Source organism: Aspergillus brunneoviolaceus (genome assembly GCF_003184695.1).
Source record: "Aspergillus brunneoviolaceus CBS 621.78 unplaced genomic scaffold BO95scaffold_6, whole genome shotgun sequence".
Lineage (NCBI taxonomy): Eukaryota > Fungi > Ascomycota > Eurotiomycetes > Eurotiales > Aspergillaceae > Aspergillus > Aspergillus brunneoviolaceus.
Window position 1 is genome coordinate 432170 of NW_020290736.1, and position 22039 is coordinate 454208.

The 22039-nt window shown below is 53.4% G+C and overlaps 3 protein-coding genes across 3 annotated transcripts; all 3 read right to left on the reverse strand.

Moving 5' to 3' along the window:
- Positions 1-82: 82 nt before the first annotated feature.
- BO95DRAFT_353025 (putative phospholipid metabolism enzyme regulator) lies at positions 83-2881 on the reverse strand (the record flags this gene model as incomplete). The annotated part of the gene is made up of 1 exon (XM_025582161.1): positions 83-2881. The coding sequence occupies one exon, from the start codon at positions 2879-2881 to the stop codon at positions 83-85; it is 2799 nt and encodes a 932-aa protein (XP_025446637.1).
- A 1991-nt stretch (positions 2882-4872) lies between these two features.
- Positions 4873-7845, reverse strand: BO95DRAFT_428030 (cora family metal ion transporter; the record flags this gene model as incomplete). Its single annotated transcript, XM_025584827.1, has 4 exons — positions 4873-4943; positions 5034-5236; positions 5322-7349; positions 7436-7845. 4 exons carry the CDS (start codon positions 7843-7845, stop codon positions 4873-4875), a joined length of 2712 nt encoding a protein of 903 aa, XP_025446638.1.
- A 1283-nt stretch (positions 7846-9128) lies between these two features.
- Positions 9129-10586, reverse strand: BO95DRAFT_353007 (uncharacterized protein; the record flags this gene model as incomplete). Its single annotated transcript, XM_025582160.1, has 1 exon — positions 9129-10586. The coding sequence occupies one exon, from the start codon at positions 10584-10586 to the stop codon at positions 9129-9131; it is 1458 nt and encodes a 485-aa protein (XP_025446639.1).
- Positions 10587-22039: the final 11453 nt, after the last annotated feature.

Here is a 22039-nt window from a genome sequence, read left to right on the forward strand (position 1 = left end):
GTAAGAGGCATCGCTGAACGCTCGAGCTGTACGCTCCCAAAACGCCAGGAACAAATCGGGAAATCAACGTGAACAATCTCTATTAAGCCGTCAAGGCTCGCTTCACCACACGGAATGTGTTTCGAACGACATCCAATGTGCTTGCAGGATCTCGGACAGTGCGCAAACTGCGTGAGAAACGTTTCTTTGCCGATATTGTAACCGTGCCGTTGCCCCCGGGACTCTGGTTGTGGTCACCATTTCCGTCATCGTCATCTCCGTCATCAGGTATGACCTTGATGCTAGAGCTGACTGAGGCAGAATAGTAGCGCGAAGTCAGGGGTAGTTGATATTTAACAACACCACGGACGATCAATTCGAACGGGTGTTGAAGCACACGTTCCCACCGTTCTGTGCCGCCCTCTTCTGTCTTGTTGCCGGGGCGAGCAAGACGTATCTGTCCTTTCGAGGTCGACGGCTCATAGCGCCATGGCGACGGCTCCAGCAGCAGCGGTGAGTCAAAATGGAAAACACGACCGAGCAACATAGTCTGGGGGTCACCCGCAGGATCTGTGGGTATAGGATCAGTGCCCTTGTCCACACCGCCGCGAGCGAGTGCCATGCTACTGAATTCGGTTTCATTCGCTTGACAGCCGACTGAGCCAGCACACCGAGCGAGTCGAGCCATCTCCGCCCTTTTCCTGCTTCGCTCCACTCGAGGGAATGGGCTCTTGTCAAGATCATGCTCGCGCCAGAATTTGTCCGTCCCCACAAATCGACTCTTGGCGAAGATATTCATATCCATATCGTCGATAGACACCGGAAACAGATTCGGATTGATGGCTTGCACGTTCAAGTCCAGCATGATTTCCTGCTCGGACGCTAGAACATTCTGGATATCGAGCACCTGAACATCGACGAGTGTCTTCGTGGTCATGACGGCGAAAGATGTGATCGCCCCAACAGCGAACAGGAGTATAGCGGTGATGAAAAGGCATGCGCCGTAGCGGGAGAAGAACCCACGATGGCGCTGCTGCATGTACTCCATCTGGCGTAGACTGGCACTGTTCGGGCGTCGCCCACCGCTTTGACGACTTCGCGTTACTCGAGGGGAGCCAACGAGCGGAGTGCGTTCATCATCCGCGCCTTCGGCATCGAAATCATAGTTGTAAAGATCGTGTGGCTTTTTGCTACCACTGATTGTGCGATAGTTCGGGTTTGCGCGTGATCCAGGATGTCGAGATTGTCGGTAGGCGTTGCCAACAAAGTGGCGGGGGGATTTGGCACTGCCCTGAGACTGAGGGAATGGCGAATCACTATCGAACAAGGACGGATAGAGGTTGTTGTTGCGGCCGTACCGCCCCATATGGTGGTGCCGGGGAGTGTGCGTTCCGCTACCATCGGCTCGAGGATGGCTGCGTATGGTCTCATCTCCAAAGTCATCGGGGTTACTGGTGAAGGTATTATTGGTGAACTTCATGCTTCGCTTGCCCGTAACGCTGTGGTTCCCATCTCGAATCCCGGCTCGACTCCGACCGGCCAGCTGGTCGACCTGACTAGCCATAGATGTGGCGCTCGGGGTCCGAGAATGATACCGGTTCTGTCGAACTGGATACGGATCCGGGGGATTGGACTCGTACACAAATGTCTCGTCGGAGTCCGATACATCGGCCTCGTCTACGGCACTGGCCACTTTCGCCTCGAAAATGTCTGCCTTGGACGATGCTGTGCCGGTCGTCAGCGCAGCCGGCTTCCGGGTTCGCTTCTTCTCCTTCTTCGGCCGAATAGTCTCGGTACTGGGTTTCATTCGAAGGGTCCCCGCATCCACTCGGCCAGTGTTGCCTCTATCACCCGGCACCACACCGAGAGAAACCTGAGGAATAGAGCTGACAGTTTCGGTCTCAACAATCATATTGCGCACCGAACCATCGGTCGGCTTTGCGCGAGGGCCCCCACTCAGTGAGGTAGTGGATCGTTTCGGGATGATAGTATTGTTGGAACCCCGGGAACCCGAGGGTGCATGACGGCGATAGCTATCGACCGGCTCCGAGCTCTTATTCCCACCACTGTCGCTGCCACTTTCATTGTGCTGCACTCTCGAGGCCTTGGGCGTCGCGTCTTCGTCGATCTTCTGCAGTTGTGAGTCTTCTCGTAATGGCAGCCCCAGGATAGTTTCGGTCGATGGTGTGGACTGATCACTGGCCATTTCTTGCACAGTTTCGAGGGCCGAGCCTGGTGTATGATTTCCCCGATTGACGGCCCGGGGGACACTTCGATCGGTCTTCGTCGCATGATCATCCGGTCCGGGCGTCGAGCGCTTGATCGAGGTGTTCGGTTGGGCGGTCTCCGGCTCCGACCGTCGCGAAGTGGCCCACAATGGCATGGTGGACTTATCCGGGCTAGGCACATCGGAAGACGAATCGGCATTGGGAGGCGGGCTGAGGATCGGAGGCTTGGATGATTTGGATAATGCTCGTTGGATGGCTGTGGCCGAGGGAACGGTGCCCGGCCCGCCAGAAGTGGTAGTGTTGGAGGCAGAACGATTCGGACTCCGGTCGACGCTGCCTTTTCGTGATCGAGATGCGATCCGGGGGGTGGAAGGTGAGTTGCGCGGACGACGAGAGGACCGAACCGGGGAGGTTTCACGAGAGGATATAACGGAGGGAGCGGTGGGCGTCGGGATGGCGATGCCAGGAACGACATGCGAGAACTTAGGCAGCTGTGACACGGCAGGCCCCTGGATTTGGGATCTAAAGGTCGAACGTGGCACTTCCATCATGTCGCTCTCACTGGCAGATCGGCGAGGCGCTGCAAGAGCAGCGGCAGCCTCATCGGTTTGGGCCACTCTAGATCCGCCAGCGGTCCCGTTGGGAGGAGGTGACCTCTCGGACTCCGCCGCCATGACTTCTGCTGCGTCAGAGATTTGCTGACAACCCTTTCAGAAATCAGGAGGTCCGAGAGGGAACCAGGATAAGAGTGGTGGAAGGCAAACACGAAGAGGGGGGAAAAGGACTCGAAAAATTCGGTGAGCACCAAGCGGGCGCGGGAAAGCCGGGACCAGGGCGTGGAAAAATAAAGATGAGAGAGAAGGCAGACACGGAAAACGCCCAGATTGAGACACTGGGGTTGCCAAAAGAGTCAGGAGATTCGGAGCTTGGAAAATGCAGAACCGCAGACACCACTGAGTGGTCGCCGCACTTGCGAATCAATGGTTTCCTGTTGTACAACACGACGTTACATAGTCCAAAGAGTAGTCGGAGGGCGAATGGAGGCCGGCCACATGCTGCGAACGGACAAAGCACCTCGGAGCGGGAGAAACCGTTATCGAGATAGCGCGGAGAGGATAAACAATAGTCTCCACGGTAGCGGTAGCAGCCGATTTAGGTTGTAGGAGAGAAAGAGGGAGGACAAAATATTGGGACTGAGGATGTATGTGAATTGCGCAAAGGTCGAGTCAGGAAAAAATCCAAGTAAAGATCCAGGCAGACCAAAGCCGTAAGGGCGGAGACAATGGTGCACATAACTTGATTAAGCAGTGAGAAGGGAGGAGAGGGGTGGTGTGTGGGTGTGTGTGTAGGTGGTGGGAAATATGGACAACGTCTAGAACAAGCTTCCAAGCCGTTGGTGAGTTAGTCGAGGACCATAGGAGGACATAGAATCAGGTGAGAGCGATGTGGATAGGCTGGAGGAGGGTGGAGGGATCGAGAGGAGGAGGGGGGGGGAGGGGGGCGGGGTCTATTGGCAGGTGCGGGCCCAGGTGGCAGGACGCAAGGACATTCGCGAAGGTTGAAAAGAAGCCAGAGACAGAGGAGGAGGTGCTGTACCAGCAGTAGTGGCAATGGTGGCAGTGGTGGCAGTGACGATGATAATGATGATGATGATGGTGGTGGTGGTGTAGTGGTGGGTAACTTACAGTGTGTGGTGATAAGGGCGACACCCGCTGGCTTTTGCCCACTCAGGGGACTGGCGCACTCACACCCAATGACAGTCGCCCACGTCAAGGCACCGGCAGCTCTAGTGTCCTTCACAGGTGGCTAATGGGAATGGAGACAGTGGAGGAAGACATTCACATCCTGACTTGACCCGACCTGGACAATAACCAAAGCTGAAGGAGAGAAAAGAAAGGAGGAGGGGGGGAGAAGTGTGTATGTTGTATGTGTAAGGCGAGAGAAAGAGAGAGAGAGAGAAGAGAAGAGGAAAGGAAGAGAACGAGAAGGAAGAGAAGGAAAGTACCTACTGAATACCTAATACGGAGTACTGTGCACGCAGAGAGAGAAGGATGAGTTATTCCGGAGTACGGAGTAAGTTACAAGCAGTTTACATTACCAGCAGTGACGCAACTGAGGTAAGATTACCAGCCGTGTGAAGGTAATCCTCTCTTACCGCCTGTCACAAGACGTACTGATCTCCCCCCAGTCATGATGACTTCATCCGTGCCTGCCTTGGAATTATTAAACATTGTTCGAACCATTAATAACCATTAATAAGATCATTAGAATTACCTCATCGAGGGGTTCAAGATATCTGAAACACACTCATCTATACTTCTTACATTGGTAGTAGAGATACTCAGTACTACTTGCTTCCCGCCTGATTGGCTGGCTTACTCCACCGTATATACAGACATTGAAACCATTGGGATAGGAAACAGGAAGCAAGGATAGGTACTGCGCAACGATAAGATCATCCTTGAGACCAGGAATGATTCCAACATTAAAAATGATAAGAATGACAGCAGGAGTATCACACGATTAACCCGTAAATCCCCCCCCCCTCCCCCACCTGTCACGAGGTCTCCCTTCTATCCCTCCGATCTTACTCCAAAGAAGCTTTCCAGAAGGACGCCGCCAACACACAATACAGTTAACTCTCCCCCTCGCCCCAGAAGCAACTCTATACAATCCCATACACGCGCTTGGCAATGTAGAATGATGCGAAAGCAAACAGAATTAATCCCCCGGTAACTGTACCCATGCAATTAGTACCCTGGTTCACCGGTGATGCAACCCACCAACCGTGGTGGAGATAAGAACCATAAACAAAAAATAACTTACTAGACCAGAACCAGGTCAGGCTGTCTACATCCTGCCCCGGTACCTTGACGTTCATCCCCCACATACCACAGATGATGTTCAGTGGCAGGACGATCGTTCCCAGCACCGTCAGCTTCCCCAGCACATCGGCGGTCTGTTCTTGCCGTTCATTCATCAGAACGTTGATCTGCGCCAAGTAGTTCGAATGCGCCCGCGACAAAAGCCTAAGTAAAACCACCGCCCCCCCCATCAGTACACCACAAAACCGCCGTGACAAAGAATGTGGGGGTAAAAAAACCAAAAACTTACGTCTCATAGTAGGTCAGACTGCTCGTCATCGTCATAATATGATCCTGAATATCGCCCAGGTACAGGCCGATTTCCGACTTGGGCGCCACCTCCCACTGTTCGTTACACCGTTTGGCAAACCCCTTGACCACATCTGCCTTGTTGCTCAGCAGTCGATACATCCCCATGACCTTCTTGCGGCAAACCCCCACGCGCCGGAGCATCTCGCCGGGCGCCAACGAGGTGGAGACGCTGTCCTTCTCGTCGTCTTTGGTGTTCGACACAAGCCCGCGCTCATCGGAATGCATCTGCATGATCTTCTCGTCGATTTCATCGACCTCATCCTCAATGGCCTGGATCAAGGGCCCGAACACATCGGTGATGTCATCAATCAGCGCATAGGAGATCCAATCCGAGCTCAGAATCAGGTAGTCCATCAATTGCCGGATGCGCCGCCGCACATTCGCCGGGTGAGGTGTCTGCGAGAAGTGGAAGGAGAGCACCCCCTCGCGGAAAACGACCACGTACATGTTGACGGGCTGGAGGTAGTTCTCGCTGTTCGGGTCTTGTTCGAAGGTCCGGTAGTTGACAAAGTAGTAGTTCCGGAACAACTCCACCTTCTCGCGCGCCTCTTGCATCATGATATCTTCTGTTGTCAGCGCGTGGATGCCAAAGGCCTTGGCAAGTACCCGCATTTCGGTATCGGTCGGGGACAGCACATCGAGCCAGAAGGTTGGCCGGGGCCCGTAGCGCTTAGGTTTCGGTTGGCTCTGCTTCCGGGCAGGGGAGACGTCCGTTGACGTTCGAGCCTCCGAGACGGCCTCGCTGATCACCGACATTCGTGGATGTTGCTTGGGAGTGTGGTTGCTATGATTGTTATTATTGACATCACCGCTGTGATTGGCCGGATTGAAATATCCTGTCCGATTAGCGTCATTGTGTCCATTACCAGGCTGGCTGCCTTGGCGACTACCATGGTTATTGCCTAGAGTCTCTTCCCCGTGGTGGTCTTCCGGCTCGCTCTCATCCTCGTCAGATGAGACTTCCAGCTCGGGTGGGTCGGGAATGAACAACTCGCGGAAGCTACCACCTGGCTGTACCAACTCGGAGATAGTCTGCGCGTGGATGGTGCTCTGGAACTCCTCGTTGAAGTAAGTGAATCGGTAGGGCGCTTCTTCCTCTTCCCGACGCCAGAGTCGATACTGAGGGCGAAGACGACCCTCAACGAGCATCGGCTCGCTGATGGTCTTGGCACGCAGAGCCCCGGATCGCTCCTCCTTCTCTTGCCGACTCCATTCATCTAAGACGGACAGTTCAGGCCATTCGCGGTGGCGCCGTCGTCGACGGTGGTCTTCCCGGGGCGCCCGCAGCTCGTCCTCGTCAGCGAGTTCCGATGCTACTTCCGTTGGGAAGCAGACATCTTCCTCCGCGGGCATGGTCTTCCGGCGCCGGAGGCCCTCATGAGGAGCCATGTGCGGCGAAGGAGGCGAGGACCCCATGGACGGCTGGGGTCCCTTGGCCCCTCCAGCATCCACATCAATCAGCACATCGTGTGAACGGGCCAGGTTCTCCATGCGATTGTCGATGGATTTGGCCAGCATGAAGTCGAATTCCGCCCCCGTAACCACCGCATCGTCGTAGTTCATCTCCGGACCCAATTTGGGCGAGGTGGGCATGGACGGGGGATTGTTGATATCGTAGTCACGATCATGCTCCACGAGGCCAGGACTCGGGATCGCCCGGGGCGAGCATCGCGACGAGCCAGACTGGCCCGAAGAACGCCGCTGACGAAAGGAGAACGGACTGGACTTGGAATCCGTCCCATATCGGGGAACCGTAGGGCTATGGGCCGAGGATGGCGGGATTAATGGCGTTCGATCGTTCACATCTTCTCCATCGCTGTCCTCCCCCGCCCGAAAGGACTTCCCCCTCGATGATAGACCGCGGGAACCGGCCTCACCAGCAAGTCGATAAGGAGTCGAGAGCGATCCCGGCCGAAACGACTGCCCAAGGCGGCTGTCTCTCCGAGGCCGCATAGAAGGTTGATTACTGCACCGCAATGTCCACTGTTAGCCACAAGAGACCTTTGCGACAAGGTTGGAAACCCGCAAGGGTGTCGATCAGACCACACATACCGATGATCCAGCAAGGCCTCGCTCTCAAGGCTCGTGCTGCTGAGGTCCCGCCTCAGGTTGTAGAAGGGTAAGGGTACCTGCGTGTTGGTCTGCCCTGCTGCCATCATGCTCAGATCCTCAGGATCAGCGACCGACGATCCAGCCGCGCCAGGATGGGAATCTTCTGCACCGAGGAACGACTGCCGGCGATTACGGCGTTTCCGATGACGGGGTTTTCGCCGTTTGGTAGACTTGGGCGTTCCTGCTCTGCTCGCTGTACCATCGTCCGGCTTCATGCCCGGCCGGGAAGTCTCCAGGTTGACAGAGGCACGAGGTGTTCCCGAATTGGCGTCCGCACCTCGGCCGTTGTGAACAGAGCGCTTGCTAGGGCTGGGGGCGGTCTGCCGGGGAGTTGACGGTGTAGGCTGCATGATGCTTGAGGAGGGGCTTTAGGGCCGCATGCACGAGGATTGGTCCAAAAACGCAAGTGGCAGCGATATAAACAGGCCCGAATTTCCAGGACTGCAGCAGGAGGAAACACTGAAGGACCAATAGCTAGACCGATGAATCATCAATCGAGTAATCCAGTCCAGCGCACCGAGTCTATTTCAGGAAAAGAAAAAGCCAAAAATAAGTGGAAAACCAGTCACAGAAACAAAAAAAATACAGCCATAGAAGGAATAAGACAAAACGGACTAAGACGCGAACGAGGGGAGATCTGTAACAATGCAAGGTTGAATGTTCATGCAGGAGCTGGACGCCTTGTCGAGCTCAACATAGCATAGGCAGAGACACTTCATCAGTGCCCGGGGCGACGAACGAGGAGCGATTGGCGAGTGAAAGGCAGACTTGGGTGGAACATGGGGGGTTTACTGGGGAGGTACTGTACGTCGACGTATGCGCAAGACAAGACTTGTCCAAAGAGGAAAAGTAGAGTGGAATAGTAGGTAGGTAGCAGACAGACGGGGAAGAGAGGAGTCAGAGGTTGTAACTAGAGAGAGGAAGAGAGAGAGACAGAGACAGAGAGAGAGATAAGGAGAGGGTCTGACTGATTGATGGTCGATGCTCAATGCATGACGGCACATTATTTAACTTAGTTACTAGACTGGACCAAGTCCACTTTCGGCTGCTCACCGCCTTCTTCTTGCGAAGGTTCAACTCCAGCCATCATGACATCACGCGCCCACGGCACGGTAATTGACTCGCTCTGTCGTGTTACTATTACTTATCAAAAGAAGATCGGAAGCATGAACAACATTCATTCATCGCATCATGTACATATAAAAGATTATTAAACACCCTTCAATCCACTATCCAACAGGAGAAAGGCAAACAGATACAGAACCATACATAAACAACACATGAATAACAAAGTAAAAGGCCGTGATAGATCGTCAACTCTAGAAGAGATTGCGGACATCATCATTAACATCATCAATTTTGCAGATGCTGAGGGTGAAACAGTTCCTCATGCATCTGAAATTATTCATTACCGTTTTTGGGACGGAACCAACCCAGCCAGTCCTCCCTTGTCCAGGACGCCTTCAAGTGCAAATTCCCTGAGAAGTAAGAACCAGGAAAGAAAGAAAAAGAGAAGAAAAGGGGCGAACAAATACTATCCAAGGAGATAGAGGGTATAAGAGCCGGGGTGCAACTTTATACCCCGTCAGATCCACCACGGATCTTGAGCTTCTCATGATTCAAGTGTGACGCCTCAAATCACGTTGCTCAAGTCCATCGTAGACGACGGAGCCGCGCTGTGCACCGATCGGGTGGCATCGAGCGACATACGATCACCACTGAGCATTTTGGACACCCTCTTATCCTTGTTTGGTCGTGCAATGAGCACTTGGGCCGGACAGACGACCACTTCATCGTCCCCGTCACCCGCATCATTACCCTTCTTCACCACCAAGGGAAATAGGACAATGCGAACAACAGCCTGCTGAGACTCCAGCTCTTCATTCGACGTGGTCTCGCCACTGCGCTCGTTCATCAGCGAGGCGTTGAAGTAGACCTGGCGGGCGAGATCGCCATTAGTGTCGTATTCCGGCTGCAGCGGAGGCAACATGATATACTCCGCCAGTTGCGTACGCATCTCAATCGACAGATGGACAGCGACTCGCAGCACCTTGCGCAGAGAATCCAGCAGCTGCGCTTCAACATTGCTAGGCGGCGGAAGAAGGCGTGACAGCGTGTCGAAGATCTCGAGAGCCACCGCTTCAGTGTCGGTCTCCCGCTGCTTCGAGAATATTGGTCGTCGTGCAAGCAGGGTCAAGGTAGTGGCTCGCCAACGGTGAATCGAACTCCGCGTCCCCACCTCGGACAGCTGCTTCTCCAGTGATTTGAGCTTCTGTCGCTGATCGCGATCCATGCCGAAAAGATATCGAGTGAAGATGTATTCCCACACCATGGTCATCACGACCGACATAAACACATCACGACGTCGGACACGGTCGGCAAGGTAAAGGTCGACCTCGGAGCCATCCAAAATGGCATTGTCGAACCGGTCGGCGATCTTCTCGTCTTGCAGATCGCTTAGCTTGCGGCAGCGACGATGATCGGAATGTTTAGAAAAGCGCAGGACCCACTGCTGCACATGCCCGCAGAGCTTCTGGCACGCAGCATCAAAGTAGTCCTCATCGCGAAAGACGAGCACCTCGTCCCGCATATTCTCCGCAATCTGTTGTTGTAGCTGTTTGACCCTGTCGCGGGTCGTCTCCAACTCCTCTCGCAATCGTCGGAGCTCGTGATCCTTCTGAGACACGGCGCCGTCAATCTCCTGGCGAATCTTGGTCTGCATTTCGGTAGAGAGTTGCTGATTTGCAGTACGCAGTTCCTCGATTTTGCGATCGTAGGCGCCCTGCATGGCCTGAACTTCGGAGGCATGGGTGGCGGTCAAACCCGAATTCGTGGTCAACAGAGATTCGTTTTCTCCTGTCAGTCGGGAGACTTCTTTCTGCAGCCACTCGACTGAGCTCTTGAGTTGTTCCACCTCTGCTGACCGGTCGCGCAGGTCAGCATCGCTTCGGTTGAGGGCATGGTCGCTTTTCCGACGAGCTACACTAGCATTACGCAATTTATCTTCGGCCGCCTCGCGAGCAGCAACGAGTAGGCGATTTTCGGAGACTAAGGAATCGAGACGGGATTCGAGTTCTTGAAGGTGTTGCATGCTGCGACGATGGCGGATGCTGGGCGGTCGGCTCGGCGACCGAGGCGAACTGGGTGTTTCTCCCCACCCCTCCTGTGACAACAACAAACAAACACAACCATGGTTAGTTCTTCTTCTTTCCATCGGCAAAGGTAAAAAAGTAAAAGAATCCACTTACATAAACATCTGTCATGTTTCGGAGGGGCCGTTTGCCCTTGTCGGTGACGGGGTCATAGGAAGAAGAAGAAGCGATGCGCTCAATGTTCAGGTCGGAAGCAGAAGCAGAAGCAGAAGCAGAAGCAGAAGGAGGCTGGCCCGCCTCCGCCTCCGCCTCCGCCTCCAGCGCTTGACTGACCGCCCGCAAATCACCTCCGCTCATCATACTGCTCATACTGCGAAGAGTTCGTCGTAATGAGCGCTTACTCCTCGTTGGTCGCAGGATTGGTTTTTCCTGTTCAGGCGTTTTCATCATTTTTCCACCTGATCCACCTGATCCACCTGATGATAATTCCCTCGGAATCCCCCGCCAATTATCCGGTAGACGCTTTTGAACTCCCTCCACTTCATCATCATCATCGTCGTCGTCGCTCCTTTTGGAAGTTGGCCAGGCCTGGCGAGCTAAAGCATTGTCTGTGAACTTCCTGCTTGGCGGAGGAGTTTGAGGAGTGGGTGAAAGCACATGCTCCGGTTTCATCTCCAGATGGGGCGTGCCACGACCGGGGCTGGTGGGTCTCTTCGATCGATCCCCGAGCTCATGTTCCTGGATGGTATGCAGTGGCGTCCGGGGGGGCGAGGCTGAGCCTCGACCCGCTCCTGGCGGTGAAGGCGTTCTTCCTGATGCACTTGACTGTTCGTCTGGAGACCATGATCGACGCTGAGGGGTGGTGCTTTGCCCGTGCCGCCCATGAATCGAAGGGCTACGTCGAAGCTCACACGTAGATTCTGGTTGCGATGGAGTCGGCAGTCCAATTTCCACGTCAATCGGGGGCGAGGATCGAACCAGCACCGATGAACATTCATGTAGGGGTGACGGTGCGTATAGAGGGATCTGATGCTGGATGGGTGTGTCGGTGTGCGTTGCAGCATGTTGATCCTTCTCCTCTGTCCCCTCCCATTGAATCTCGATCGATCGGGATTTTTCGTGTGGCCCGTCCGAAAGCACGGAGACATTGCATGCAGGGCCAACCTTGATGTCAATAACAGGATTTTCAGCTTCATCCACTTGCCCGGCTTGCTGCTCTGTCGTAGTCATGTAGTCATTCAGCTTCACCTTAGGCGTAGGATCCTCGTTGCCTGAGCCTTCTTCGGTCGCGATGGGAGCTTCCAAGACCTTGTCGCTGTCGCGAATCGCTTCCTTGCCAACGGTCTCTTCCTCAGCCCCATCTTTTGCTGACCCGAGATCTGGAATCGAAGCCGGCCGACGGAAAAAGCCGCGCTCTAGCTCCGGAAAGATACTTGCTACCAGGCTTGGTTTGCTGGATTGAGCCTCGGATTCTTGGGCACGAGCATCTTCCTCTTCGTGGTCCACATCCTCAAGCTGATCTTTTCGAGTCTCTTTCTCTTCTGTAGTGGAGGCGCCAATTGCAAGGGGAGCTGTGTCAAGCCGGAATTTGCCTTCTTGGAGATCTTGTCTTTGTGATAGGCTAAAATCTCTTGCTCTGCTATATCTGTCTTGCAAGCTCAATCGTCTTGTGATACCTTCGGGGATAGCAGTCTCATCGAATTCGGCAATGCCTGGCTCAAAGGGAATAGCGCGGGCTTCTGGGGACGAATCCGGGGTTCGCTCTGCGGTATCGATCTGTGCTTTCCCCCAGTCTATCAAGGGCCAGCCATTGTCATCCTCTGCGGGCTGCTCGAACGTAGGGTCTGTTTCCTGAGGCTTACCTTCGGGGGGATTGATGAATACCCTTTCGGCATGTACGATGCTGGTTGCTGGCAAGACAGGAGATATTTCTGGTTGACTGGTTTCTATCACGTACTGAACTTGCTGCACTTGACGCGTTGTTTGAGCAGCCTCCTTTTCAGCTTTCTGTTTGGCCCTTCTTTTCTCCTTCTTAGATAGCTTCCGATTCAATGGCACCGTAGTATCTGGTTCGATCCAAGAGCCTTCTGCCGTATCATTGTTCATCTCATCGTTCTTGATCAGGGGACTTTCCGGAAGCAATTCCGAAAGAGCTTTGGAGTCATCATTCGATCTGGATCCTGGAGTTTGACTGTCTTCAACTTTCTGAGCCTCATTGAAGCTTACTTGCTCCGCGGATGGGTAAAGATCATTGCGTGTCGTGAGCTTGTCGGCATGTGAACTGCCCAGCGGCGAGGATTCAGGACCATAGTCTTTCACTGCTGGTAGAGGCTCTAAAGCCTCTTGTGAAGTTGTCGTCCCTTCAGGGGCAGCATAATTACTTGTATCCTGCAACAAAACGCTTTTGGGAACGCTCTTCTCGAGCTCATTTCGACCAAGTACTGACTCTTCCCGAGCGGCTTCGTCTGATGCTGCGTCTTCCGCAAGAACCGGCTTAATTGGTTTCTCTTGGTCTCCTTCAGTTACCTTTTTCGTCTTCTTCTTTTTCCTCGCTGATTCTTTGCGACTTAAAGTCCTCCCATAATTCATCTCTTCAGTAGTCTCCTCGTGACGAACTTCTGCTATCGCCTCTGTGGAGTCCCCCGCCGTATTCAGGGTTCCTTCCGTTGGCTCGGGATCCATCACGCCTTGTGCTAATGATGACGCCTGTGGCTCTGAGATATGAGGCATAGGCTCTTGCTCAGAACCGCCTTCACGACTAGGAGCTGCTTCGACCATTGAACGGAGATCCTCAGTCTGATCGATTGAGCCTGAGTACTCCTGCGCACCGCTCGACTCGGCCTCAAATTCCGGAACTTCTTCAATATCAACACGGTTCTCAGCTATGGTTTCGGAGGTAGTTGCTGGCTTAGGCAGATCATTCGGCTCCTGTTCAGCCTCGACCGACGTTTCAACTGGCTCCGGGAGCCTCGCCGTCTCTTCATTCAACAGTGATGCCTTTTTGCTTTTTTTCTTCTTTTTTATTTTCTCGGGAGGAGACTCCTTAGATGCCTTTGGCTCTTGACTTGCATCGAGTGTCATATCCGGGCTTGGGACCGAGTCTCCCTGGAACACGGGGTTTAAAGGAATATCCTCTGGCTCTGATAAATTTTTATTCGCAGGGACTGGAGCCAGAGCCTCTGGGCTCATAGCTGTCAGGGTTGACCCCGCAACGTCGGTCTTTGCTTCTTCAACTTCTGCAACGGGCCCCTCCGGACGGACAATCCCTGGCAGCACAGCTTCTGGCGATTCAATTTGTGGTGCTGTGACGCTTGACCCTTCCAGTTGTGCGGGAACGGCTTCGGAGACAGTCTCAGGAATTGCCCCTTGCTGAGAAACAGCCTCAGCAACAGATTCCTCCTGGAAAGGAATCTGCCCAAAAACAACAGCTTCAGGAACAAACTCCTTTGGGACATTCTCCTCTGGAACAACCTCTGGAACAACCTCTGGAACAACCTCAGAATTGCCAACGTCAGGCTCAACCTCCTCACCAAGAGCCAAATCTCTAGAAGTGACAATCTCAGAAGCAACAGGCTCAGGCGCAACGATTTCTGGCGCAACCTCGCGAGAAGCATCATCGAGAACAAAAACATCAGGAGTAGCCTCTGATTCTGGAAGCTCCAGCCTCACATCTTCTAATGTAACAGGCTGTAGAACATGGTCCTTCCAGTCGCCAGCCTTCGAAACAGAATCCCCCTCAACAACATTCTCGGGGATTACAGAGCTTGATTCACGGTCACCGGCTGGAATATCATCCTCAAGAGGGGTCACAGGTGAGATCTCTTTTGCGTTCTCGAGTCCTTCATCAGGATGGACGTTCGTTTGAGTATCAGCGATGTCCGCTTCAGCTTTTTCGTCTAAACTTGAATCAGGTTGTCCCAATGTGTCCGGCTCTAGCTTCACCTCTGTAGCAGGGGCTAGTGTTGCAGCAAGACCTGCATCTTCAACTACAGTTGTGGCACCAGACACCTGTTCCTCCCGATGATGGCCGCTGGCTGCTGTCTCTGCTTGGCGTTTATTCCATTTCTTGTCCTTCTTACTCTTTTTCCGCCTGGGCTTCTCTCCGAGAATATCCGCATCAGGTAGAGAGTTGTCCTTGCTTACTTCCATCTCAGGGACAGTTTCGAGTGGCTGGACGGCTGGTTCCTCGCCCGCTGCCGGGGGACTAGCATCGTACTTTGTACCTGTTCCGGCAGGCAAAGACTGCTCTTGGGATTCAGTGTGTTCAACACCTTCGAATTCTCTCCTGTCGACCGAAGCAATACTCGTATCCTCCACGTTATCTTGACCTAGGACCTCGGTGACATATCCCGTAGTCTGCTGCTCGCCAACTTTATCCTCTTCTTGCGGTATCACTGCTTCAAACTCGCTCTCCTTCTCTGCATTTCCAGGTCGCAGCGTAGCCAGTTCTTCATCCGCCGCCTCCCTTTGTGCCGGGTCTTGGACCACGGATGACTCGATTTCTTCTGAGCCCTCTCTGCTCGGAATAATGTCCCGACGTGCTTCAACGGAGTTCACAGAGGCTGGTGCAGGCGCGGATTCGGGGTTCTCAGGTTCGACTTGGGGAGGACAAGCTGGCGAAGTTGCTTGCTGTTGCTCTACCTGCGGAACCATGTCATCAGTCCAAGTCAGATCTTTATCGTTTCCGCCGTGCAGTTCGGTGCCGTGGGACTGAATATCTTTACCATCATCTTCGGCAGGTATGATTGCCGCCTCCTGCGATGCTTCCGCGGTCTCGGTCTCGGTCGCTAATTGAATATCGCTTGGGTCTTGAGGTTCTTCGGCGTGGATCTCTGCGCCCTCCGATAAAGGTAGAGTTTCATTGTAAGCAGCCTTGTCCGCATCTTGGAGTTTTGACAAGCGCTTCTTCTCCTTCTTTGCCTTTTTTCTTGCCTTCGCTGACATTGAAGTGGTATTTTCATCGGCTTGCTCGGCCTGCTCGACCTGCTCGGTTTGCTCGGCTTGCTGCACCGCGTCCTCAGCACGATCGGTCTCAGGAGCCGTAATCTCCACGGCTGTATCTGGCTCGTTTGAAGAATTTGGCTCAGCAGGAGTTGCCGGTTCCGTTGCAGTGCTGTCAACTGCGGACTCTGGAGCCGAAGCACTAGCATTCTCAGCGAGAGCTAATGACTTGCGCTTCTTTTTTTTCTCCTTTTTCTTATCCTTCTTGGACATGGCGGAACCGACTTCCGGCTCGGTAGTCTGAGTGAGGATCTGGTCCTCCAGGGTACTGGAAAAAGAAGGCTCGGACGTGTCATTTGCTTCTAGACTTTCAGCCATGGTGGTTTCCGGTAGGGTGGGGGTGTCATGCGCTGTTTCCGAAATGGCCAAAGTTCCTTCCGCTTCTTCGGCGCTGCCAGCGGGCATACCAACTGATTCCATGACTTGAGATTCTTGAGTGGATGCTTCTGCCGCCTGAGACTCATTGTCCATTCCTGGAGCTGTCGGTTCTTTCTCTATCTTTTCCGAAGGCGAATCAACAGTCTCCTTCGCTGATTGAGCATCGAAGTCCGGACAAGCCTCATCAGCGACATCCGGGTTGCTTTCCGAAGGTGCAGTTTCATCGACCAAGCTCGGGAACTCTTCATTGACAGGAATCAATTCATTGCTTTCGTTCTGCCCGGATTTCTCGGTAAGAGATGCCTCAATTGCTTTGCTTGACTCAGCTGAAGCGTCGTCTCCGGGCGTTTGCGTGAAGTCCTGGTGTAATTCCTCGCTAGCCTCCGCAAAAGGCTCACTCATGTCTGTAGACTGTCCATTTGCAAAGGCCACGGATTTGCGCTTTTTCTTGTCCTTCTTAGCCTTTTTCTTGGATTTTGCGGTCTGGAGCTCCGGCGTAGGTTCCACGGGTTGGTTTTCGGGCTCTGATACGGGTTCTTCCAAGACCTCTACCGAAGGCTCTTCTGACAAATGACGCTTGGGCTCGTCCTGGGGCCCCTGCATGGCTTCGCCTGTAAGCGCGTCCTCGACAATTTGAGTCTGCTCAGTCACTTCATTAGAACTAACATCCGCAGCTGCCGTGACCTCTGCATCGTTAGTAGAGGGAACGGCTTCGATGTCTGCTGTAGAAGACGCTTCGACAGGCTCGGTCGATTCGACTGTTGGGACAGCCTCCGGTGTCTCATCTAAGGACATTGATTTATTCTTCTTTTTTTTCTTTTTCTTGTCCTTCTTCGACTTGACTGAAGACAAGGTTTGAGGCTCATCTTCAACTGATTCCTCTCGCGAATCAGCTACAACATCGTCCTGAGACTCGTTGACCTCGGAGGGATTGTCGACCAAGCTTGCCTGAGCATCTGCCTCAGACTTACCCGTACTTTCGGAGATACCATGAGTTGGGGTGTTGCTCTGGGCAGTAGCTACTTCTGTTCCTGCTACTACTGCGTCGTCTTTTTCCTGATCTGCAGCAAGCTCGAATTTTGGCTCTTCGTGATGGGTCACAGGATCCAAGGCAGGAAAGACAACGGCCTCGGGCTGTTCTTGCGGTTGTTCAGCGGGGTCTGGATTCTGTTGTTCAGGGTCTATACGTGTATCAGTGAGACCCTCCGGATCTTCGACGCTAGACCCTAAAGTATCCAGTGCATCAGACGTCTCGTTTCCGTTCCCCACATCTCCCTTGTCGGCATGAGCATCTTCTTGCCCCTCAACTGGAAGTGCCTCGGCAGTTGCCAATATTTCTGGTGAGAACTTCATCTCAGCAACAGGAGAAACTTCATCTCCGGCTTGCTCGTCGGCTGGTTTGGTAAGAGTCTGAGGCTCGGCTGATGTATTTCTGCTCAAGTCTCTGGCTCCAGGCATCGCTTCGGAGTTTTCGGCCATGTTTACCTCCTTTGCTACTGCTGCTGCCTCATCTGTGGCGGTATCTTGAGTGTATTCTTTGGCAGACTCCTGTTCCTCATTATTGTCACCCAGAGTAATCTCCAGCCTTGAAGGATCTAGAGGAGTTGTAATTTCTTCAGTAGCTGAGAATTCCGTATCTCGGGGGCTCTCAGAGGTCTTGGGCGTTCCGGGCTCAGACAGAGAAGTGCCATCCAATGACTTAGCCTTCTGCTTCTGTAGCTTCTTCTTTTCTTTCTTGGCTTTCTTCTTTTGCGCGGAAGTCATCGGAGGCTCTTCAGGTGCTTGGTATTTCTGACGTGCAGTTATTGTGTTCGATTCCTCGCTCACAACCTGCTCTTCTTGCTTGCTATGTGGAGTCGTCGCGGCAAGTTCATCCTTCGTACGAGCTGGAAAGTCCTCATAATTTGTGGAACGTTCTTCGGGCTGAGCAGAAATCTCTTCAGTCAACACAGGGACGGTCTCTGGAGTCTCCACAGGGGCCTCCATCACAGCCGGGACCTCTTCGGTGAAGGCAGGCTCTTCAGTGGAAGCGGGGGCGCTCTCATTTGGTGCAGAAATGACCTCGGAGGATTCGACGGGAGCTTCCGTAACAGCTGGAGCACCTCCCGTATATGCAGGAGCATCCTTGTCTGCCGATTGTTCTTGGTTGGAGATATGTGTTGTGTCATCATTGGCTTCAACACCTTCCTCCACCGGACGATTCGTGGAGTTGAGCTCTGTGTCCGGGACTATGGCGTCCACTGTCACGTTATCGGAAGGAGTCTCCAAGCTCTTTGAGTGCAAATCCTGGCCTCCGTCAAGTGAAATTTCACCGCTTGTTTGGTGCAGGGGTTCGGTAGCAAAGCCCGCATCGGCAGCCTGTGTGGCATCGATTTCAGGCACGGATTCAGGCTCGGGCTCGGGCTCGGGCTCGGGCTGAAAGTCGGTCAAAGTTGTAGACTTCCGGTTCTTCTTTTTCTTCTTGCTCTTCCCTTTCTTATTCGATTGATCTTCCTCGGTCACGTCACTACTTGCCTCCAACTTCATTTCGCCGCAGTTGTCTGTTTGACGCTCAGGCGAACTACCAGTCACAGCTTCTGGGGCACCTTCTTGGGTCTCTTGGCTTTCAACAATTTCTCCCTTAGCGCTCTCAAGGGGATCTTGCCCGGATGGCTCAGCACTCGATGAATCCTCGCCGGTAGCATCTGGCTCCCCAATGTCTTCAAGTCTAGCCTCCGTGTTTGACTCGACTTCAGCCTCGAGCACTAGTTGACTAGAGGGTTCTAATTGGGGTTCATCGACGGTGGGTTCTTCTGCTGTTGCCTCTGTCGCACTTTTGCGCTTGTTCTTCTTCTTCTTTTTACTCGCTTTGCGCGACAGAGTCTCGGTTTCTGTACTGGCACCTTGAGCATCATTTGCCATCGATGTTTTAGGTGTATCGACTTGCTCGACGAGAACAGGAACGTCGTCGCGAAGCTGCTCGGTGGTAGAAGCGCCCAAGTTGGTCTCTTTGGCAGTCAGGTCATGCTGAGCACGGCGCTCAAGACTCTCGTCCCTTTTTTGCTCCGTTTCATGCTTACTGCCAAACAAATCTGGCTCAGTTAATTGCTTGTCCGTCAGAACCTCTTCCACGGCTACTGGTGACACCATCTGATCGACCTTATCATCTAGAGCAGAGCGCTCATTGTCATCACTGGTCACGGCTTCAGGCTTTCTAAACTCCTCAGCGTCTTCAAAGACATCTTCTTGAGTGCTATCAACCTTGACGAAGACAGGTTCCGCATCTGGTTCGAGGGGCTCGCCAAGATTTTGAGATTCTTTGCCAACTCCTGATTCTGCTGGCTGGGCTGCGGGCTCCTCTATCGTTGGTACGTCTGTTGCGCTGGGCTCTACGGGCTCAGTTTCGCTCACGACTGTTTCGTCAACAACAGGGACAGGCTCTTTGTCCACTTTTTGGGAGGCTTCTTCCTCAACTTCCGAGCCCGGCTGCATGAATTCGGTATTACTTGCAGCTACTTCATGGACCACGGCACTCGATGAAGCAGGCGCCTCCGATACAGTTGCAGTGCCTGTCTCCGAGGAGTCGGGAATCTCCTGTGGATGCTCCACCATAATATATCCATCAGATGGTCCGTCAGACTCCATTGTAGACTCCTGCTTGCTGGATTCAAGCTTCTCCGTATCATTTTCCTGAACAGACTCGGCAGTAGGCTCAGCAGCGGGTTCAGCGGCAGCCTGAGTGGGAGGCTCTGCGGAAGGCTCAGTAGTGGGCTCAGTGATAGACTCAGAAGCAGACTCAGCGGTAGGCTCGGTAGAAGACCCAGTGAAAGGCTCAGCGATGGGCTCAGCGATAGGTTCAGCGGAAGGCTCATGGGCAGCCTCAGTGGTGGGCTCAGGTACAGCCTCAGCAACAGGCTCGGGAGTAGGCTCAGCAACAGGCTCAGTAGAAGGCCCAGTGGAAGGCTCGGGCTCAGAAGTGGGCTCAGCGGAAGACTCTTGAATAGCCTCGGTGGTGTGCTGAGGAATAGCCTCAACGACAGGCTCAGGCTCAGCAACAGGCTCAACGGAAGGCTCAGTAATGTCAATAGTTGCTGGGCCCTCATTGTCTGTCATAGAGACTGAGCCCTTGCTCTTTTTTTTCTTCTTTTTATCCCGCTTGGCCTTCTTGCCCGAAGCCACAGTATCCGGGGTTATCTCTTCAACGTCGATGGAAGATTCCAACTCAGGTTTCGCGACGCTGTCCAACAAAGGAGCCTCAGCAGAGTTTCCCTGCTCGAAGCTTTCGGCAAAACTGTCACCTTCCAATCGAGTAATTCCTTCCGCTTCCCGTGCTTGCCCATGCGCAGGCTTGGGGTCTACCACTTCGGCCGGAAGCTGTTCGGGAAGGAGAGATTCCTCAGCTGGCAGTGGCCCTTCATCCGTTGCCAACCCGGCTGGCTCTTCTACGGCTGCAGTTGAATGTCCTGAGCCGACTTGCTCATGTGAAAGTGGATCTTGCGAGAGCACCTCCACCTCCTTCTCAGCCTCCGCTAATTTTAAACTCTCCATTTGGGGGTGCTGTACAAGTGACTGGGTAGGCTCTTCAAGATGCGTTGAGAGCTCAGGAGCATCCAAGTCGGTGCTTTTGCCCTGCTTTTTCTTCTTCTTGTTCTTCTTCTTCGACAGCTTCGGCGGTGCACTCTCAGTACTAGAGACATCGAGCTGTCCCTCAGTAGCCTCGTTGCCAGGCACGGCCGTTGTCTCAGTCGCCGGGTTTGAACCGCCGGGAATAACTTCTTGGTCGGCTAATTTACCGTCTTGCTCGTCACCAATGCTTTTGCTTTCGGGCAGTGACTCTGGCGTGGAATACTCCTCAACCGGCTTCTCAGTGACTTCTTTCAACTGTACTCCATCTGTTGCTTGATCGGAGACACCTTCCGCATCGGTTGTACTCGTTTGCAGGGGCTCTGGCACTTCGGTAATTTGTTCTGGGGTTTCCTGGGCGCTTGGCTGTTCACCGTGTTGCTTAGGAGGCTGTTCATCCTGTGTTACGTCTTCCGATGTTCGCTCTGCTATAATTGTGACCGGACTGTCCGGCTCAGGCTCCTGAAAATCCACGTCAGTAGTAGCGGGTTCCGGCATGGTTGCAGTCGGAGAAGCAGTTGTCAAATTTGCAGGTTCCGGGTGAAAGACCTCACTAACAGTCGATAGAGGTTCAGAGTTCAAGGCGTCCCATCGTAGCTTTCCATCGTCCAGGCAAAGACGACTAGCTTCGTTGGTGCTATTTCTTGCTGCTGCATCGAAGCCCTCTGTCTCAGGTTCATGCTCCTCGGAAGGCATCTCCATGTGCATCTGTCCCACATCACCCCGGGGGTGGTCTCCTGAGTCTGATATTTTATCTTCCTGGGTAAGACTTGACTCAGATGACCGTTTCGCCGCTGCAACCGCTGAGTCAGTTTGACTCATTGGTTCCGTGGGCATATCTGCCTGAGAAAGTGAAGTTGATCGTTTCTCCTCAGTATGCAACGGCATCGGATCGGGTGTTTCAGAAATGGCCAAGCGACCTTCGGCCTGAGTCGTTTCGCTAGCGAAATCATCTGTGACCTGTCGGCCTTGAGTCTCTGGCCTTGTTCCATCTTCCACGGCATATAGATGGCCAATATTATCATCTGCGCTACTTGTAGAAGCAGCAGCCATACCATCGACTCCGGCAGATTTTAGATTATCACTAGGTGCGTGCACTTGCGTCGGAAAGGCCATTGTTTCTTGGGTTGGCGTCGTGTCAGTGGTCTCCGAGGGTTGGAGAAGCTTGCCCTCTGGGGTTGAAGGCCGCATTTTAAAGATGGGGGCCATGGTTTGCTTAGTTTCCGTACCATGTTCGTCCTTCAGGCCAAGTGAAGAGCCCTCCGCCGACGGCAGCTCGTTCAAAGTTGGAGATGGAGGAAGATCAGGGTATGAGCTAAGATCCTGTAGAAGCTCAGAGGGAGAATGGAACTCGTACTTTAGTGCATCTCTCTTAGACGGAGGATAGTGAAGAACGTGGTTGAAAAAATTTGCTGTGGGAGTCCCTTGTTGTGAATCGAGAAGTTCGCGGTGATGATCGTCACCAGACATG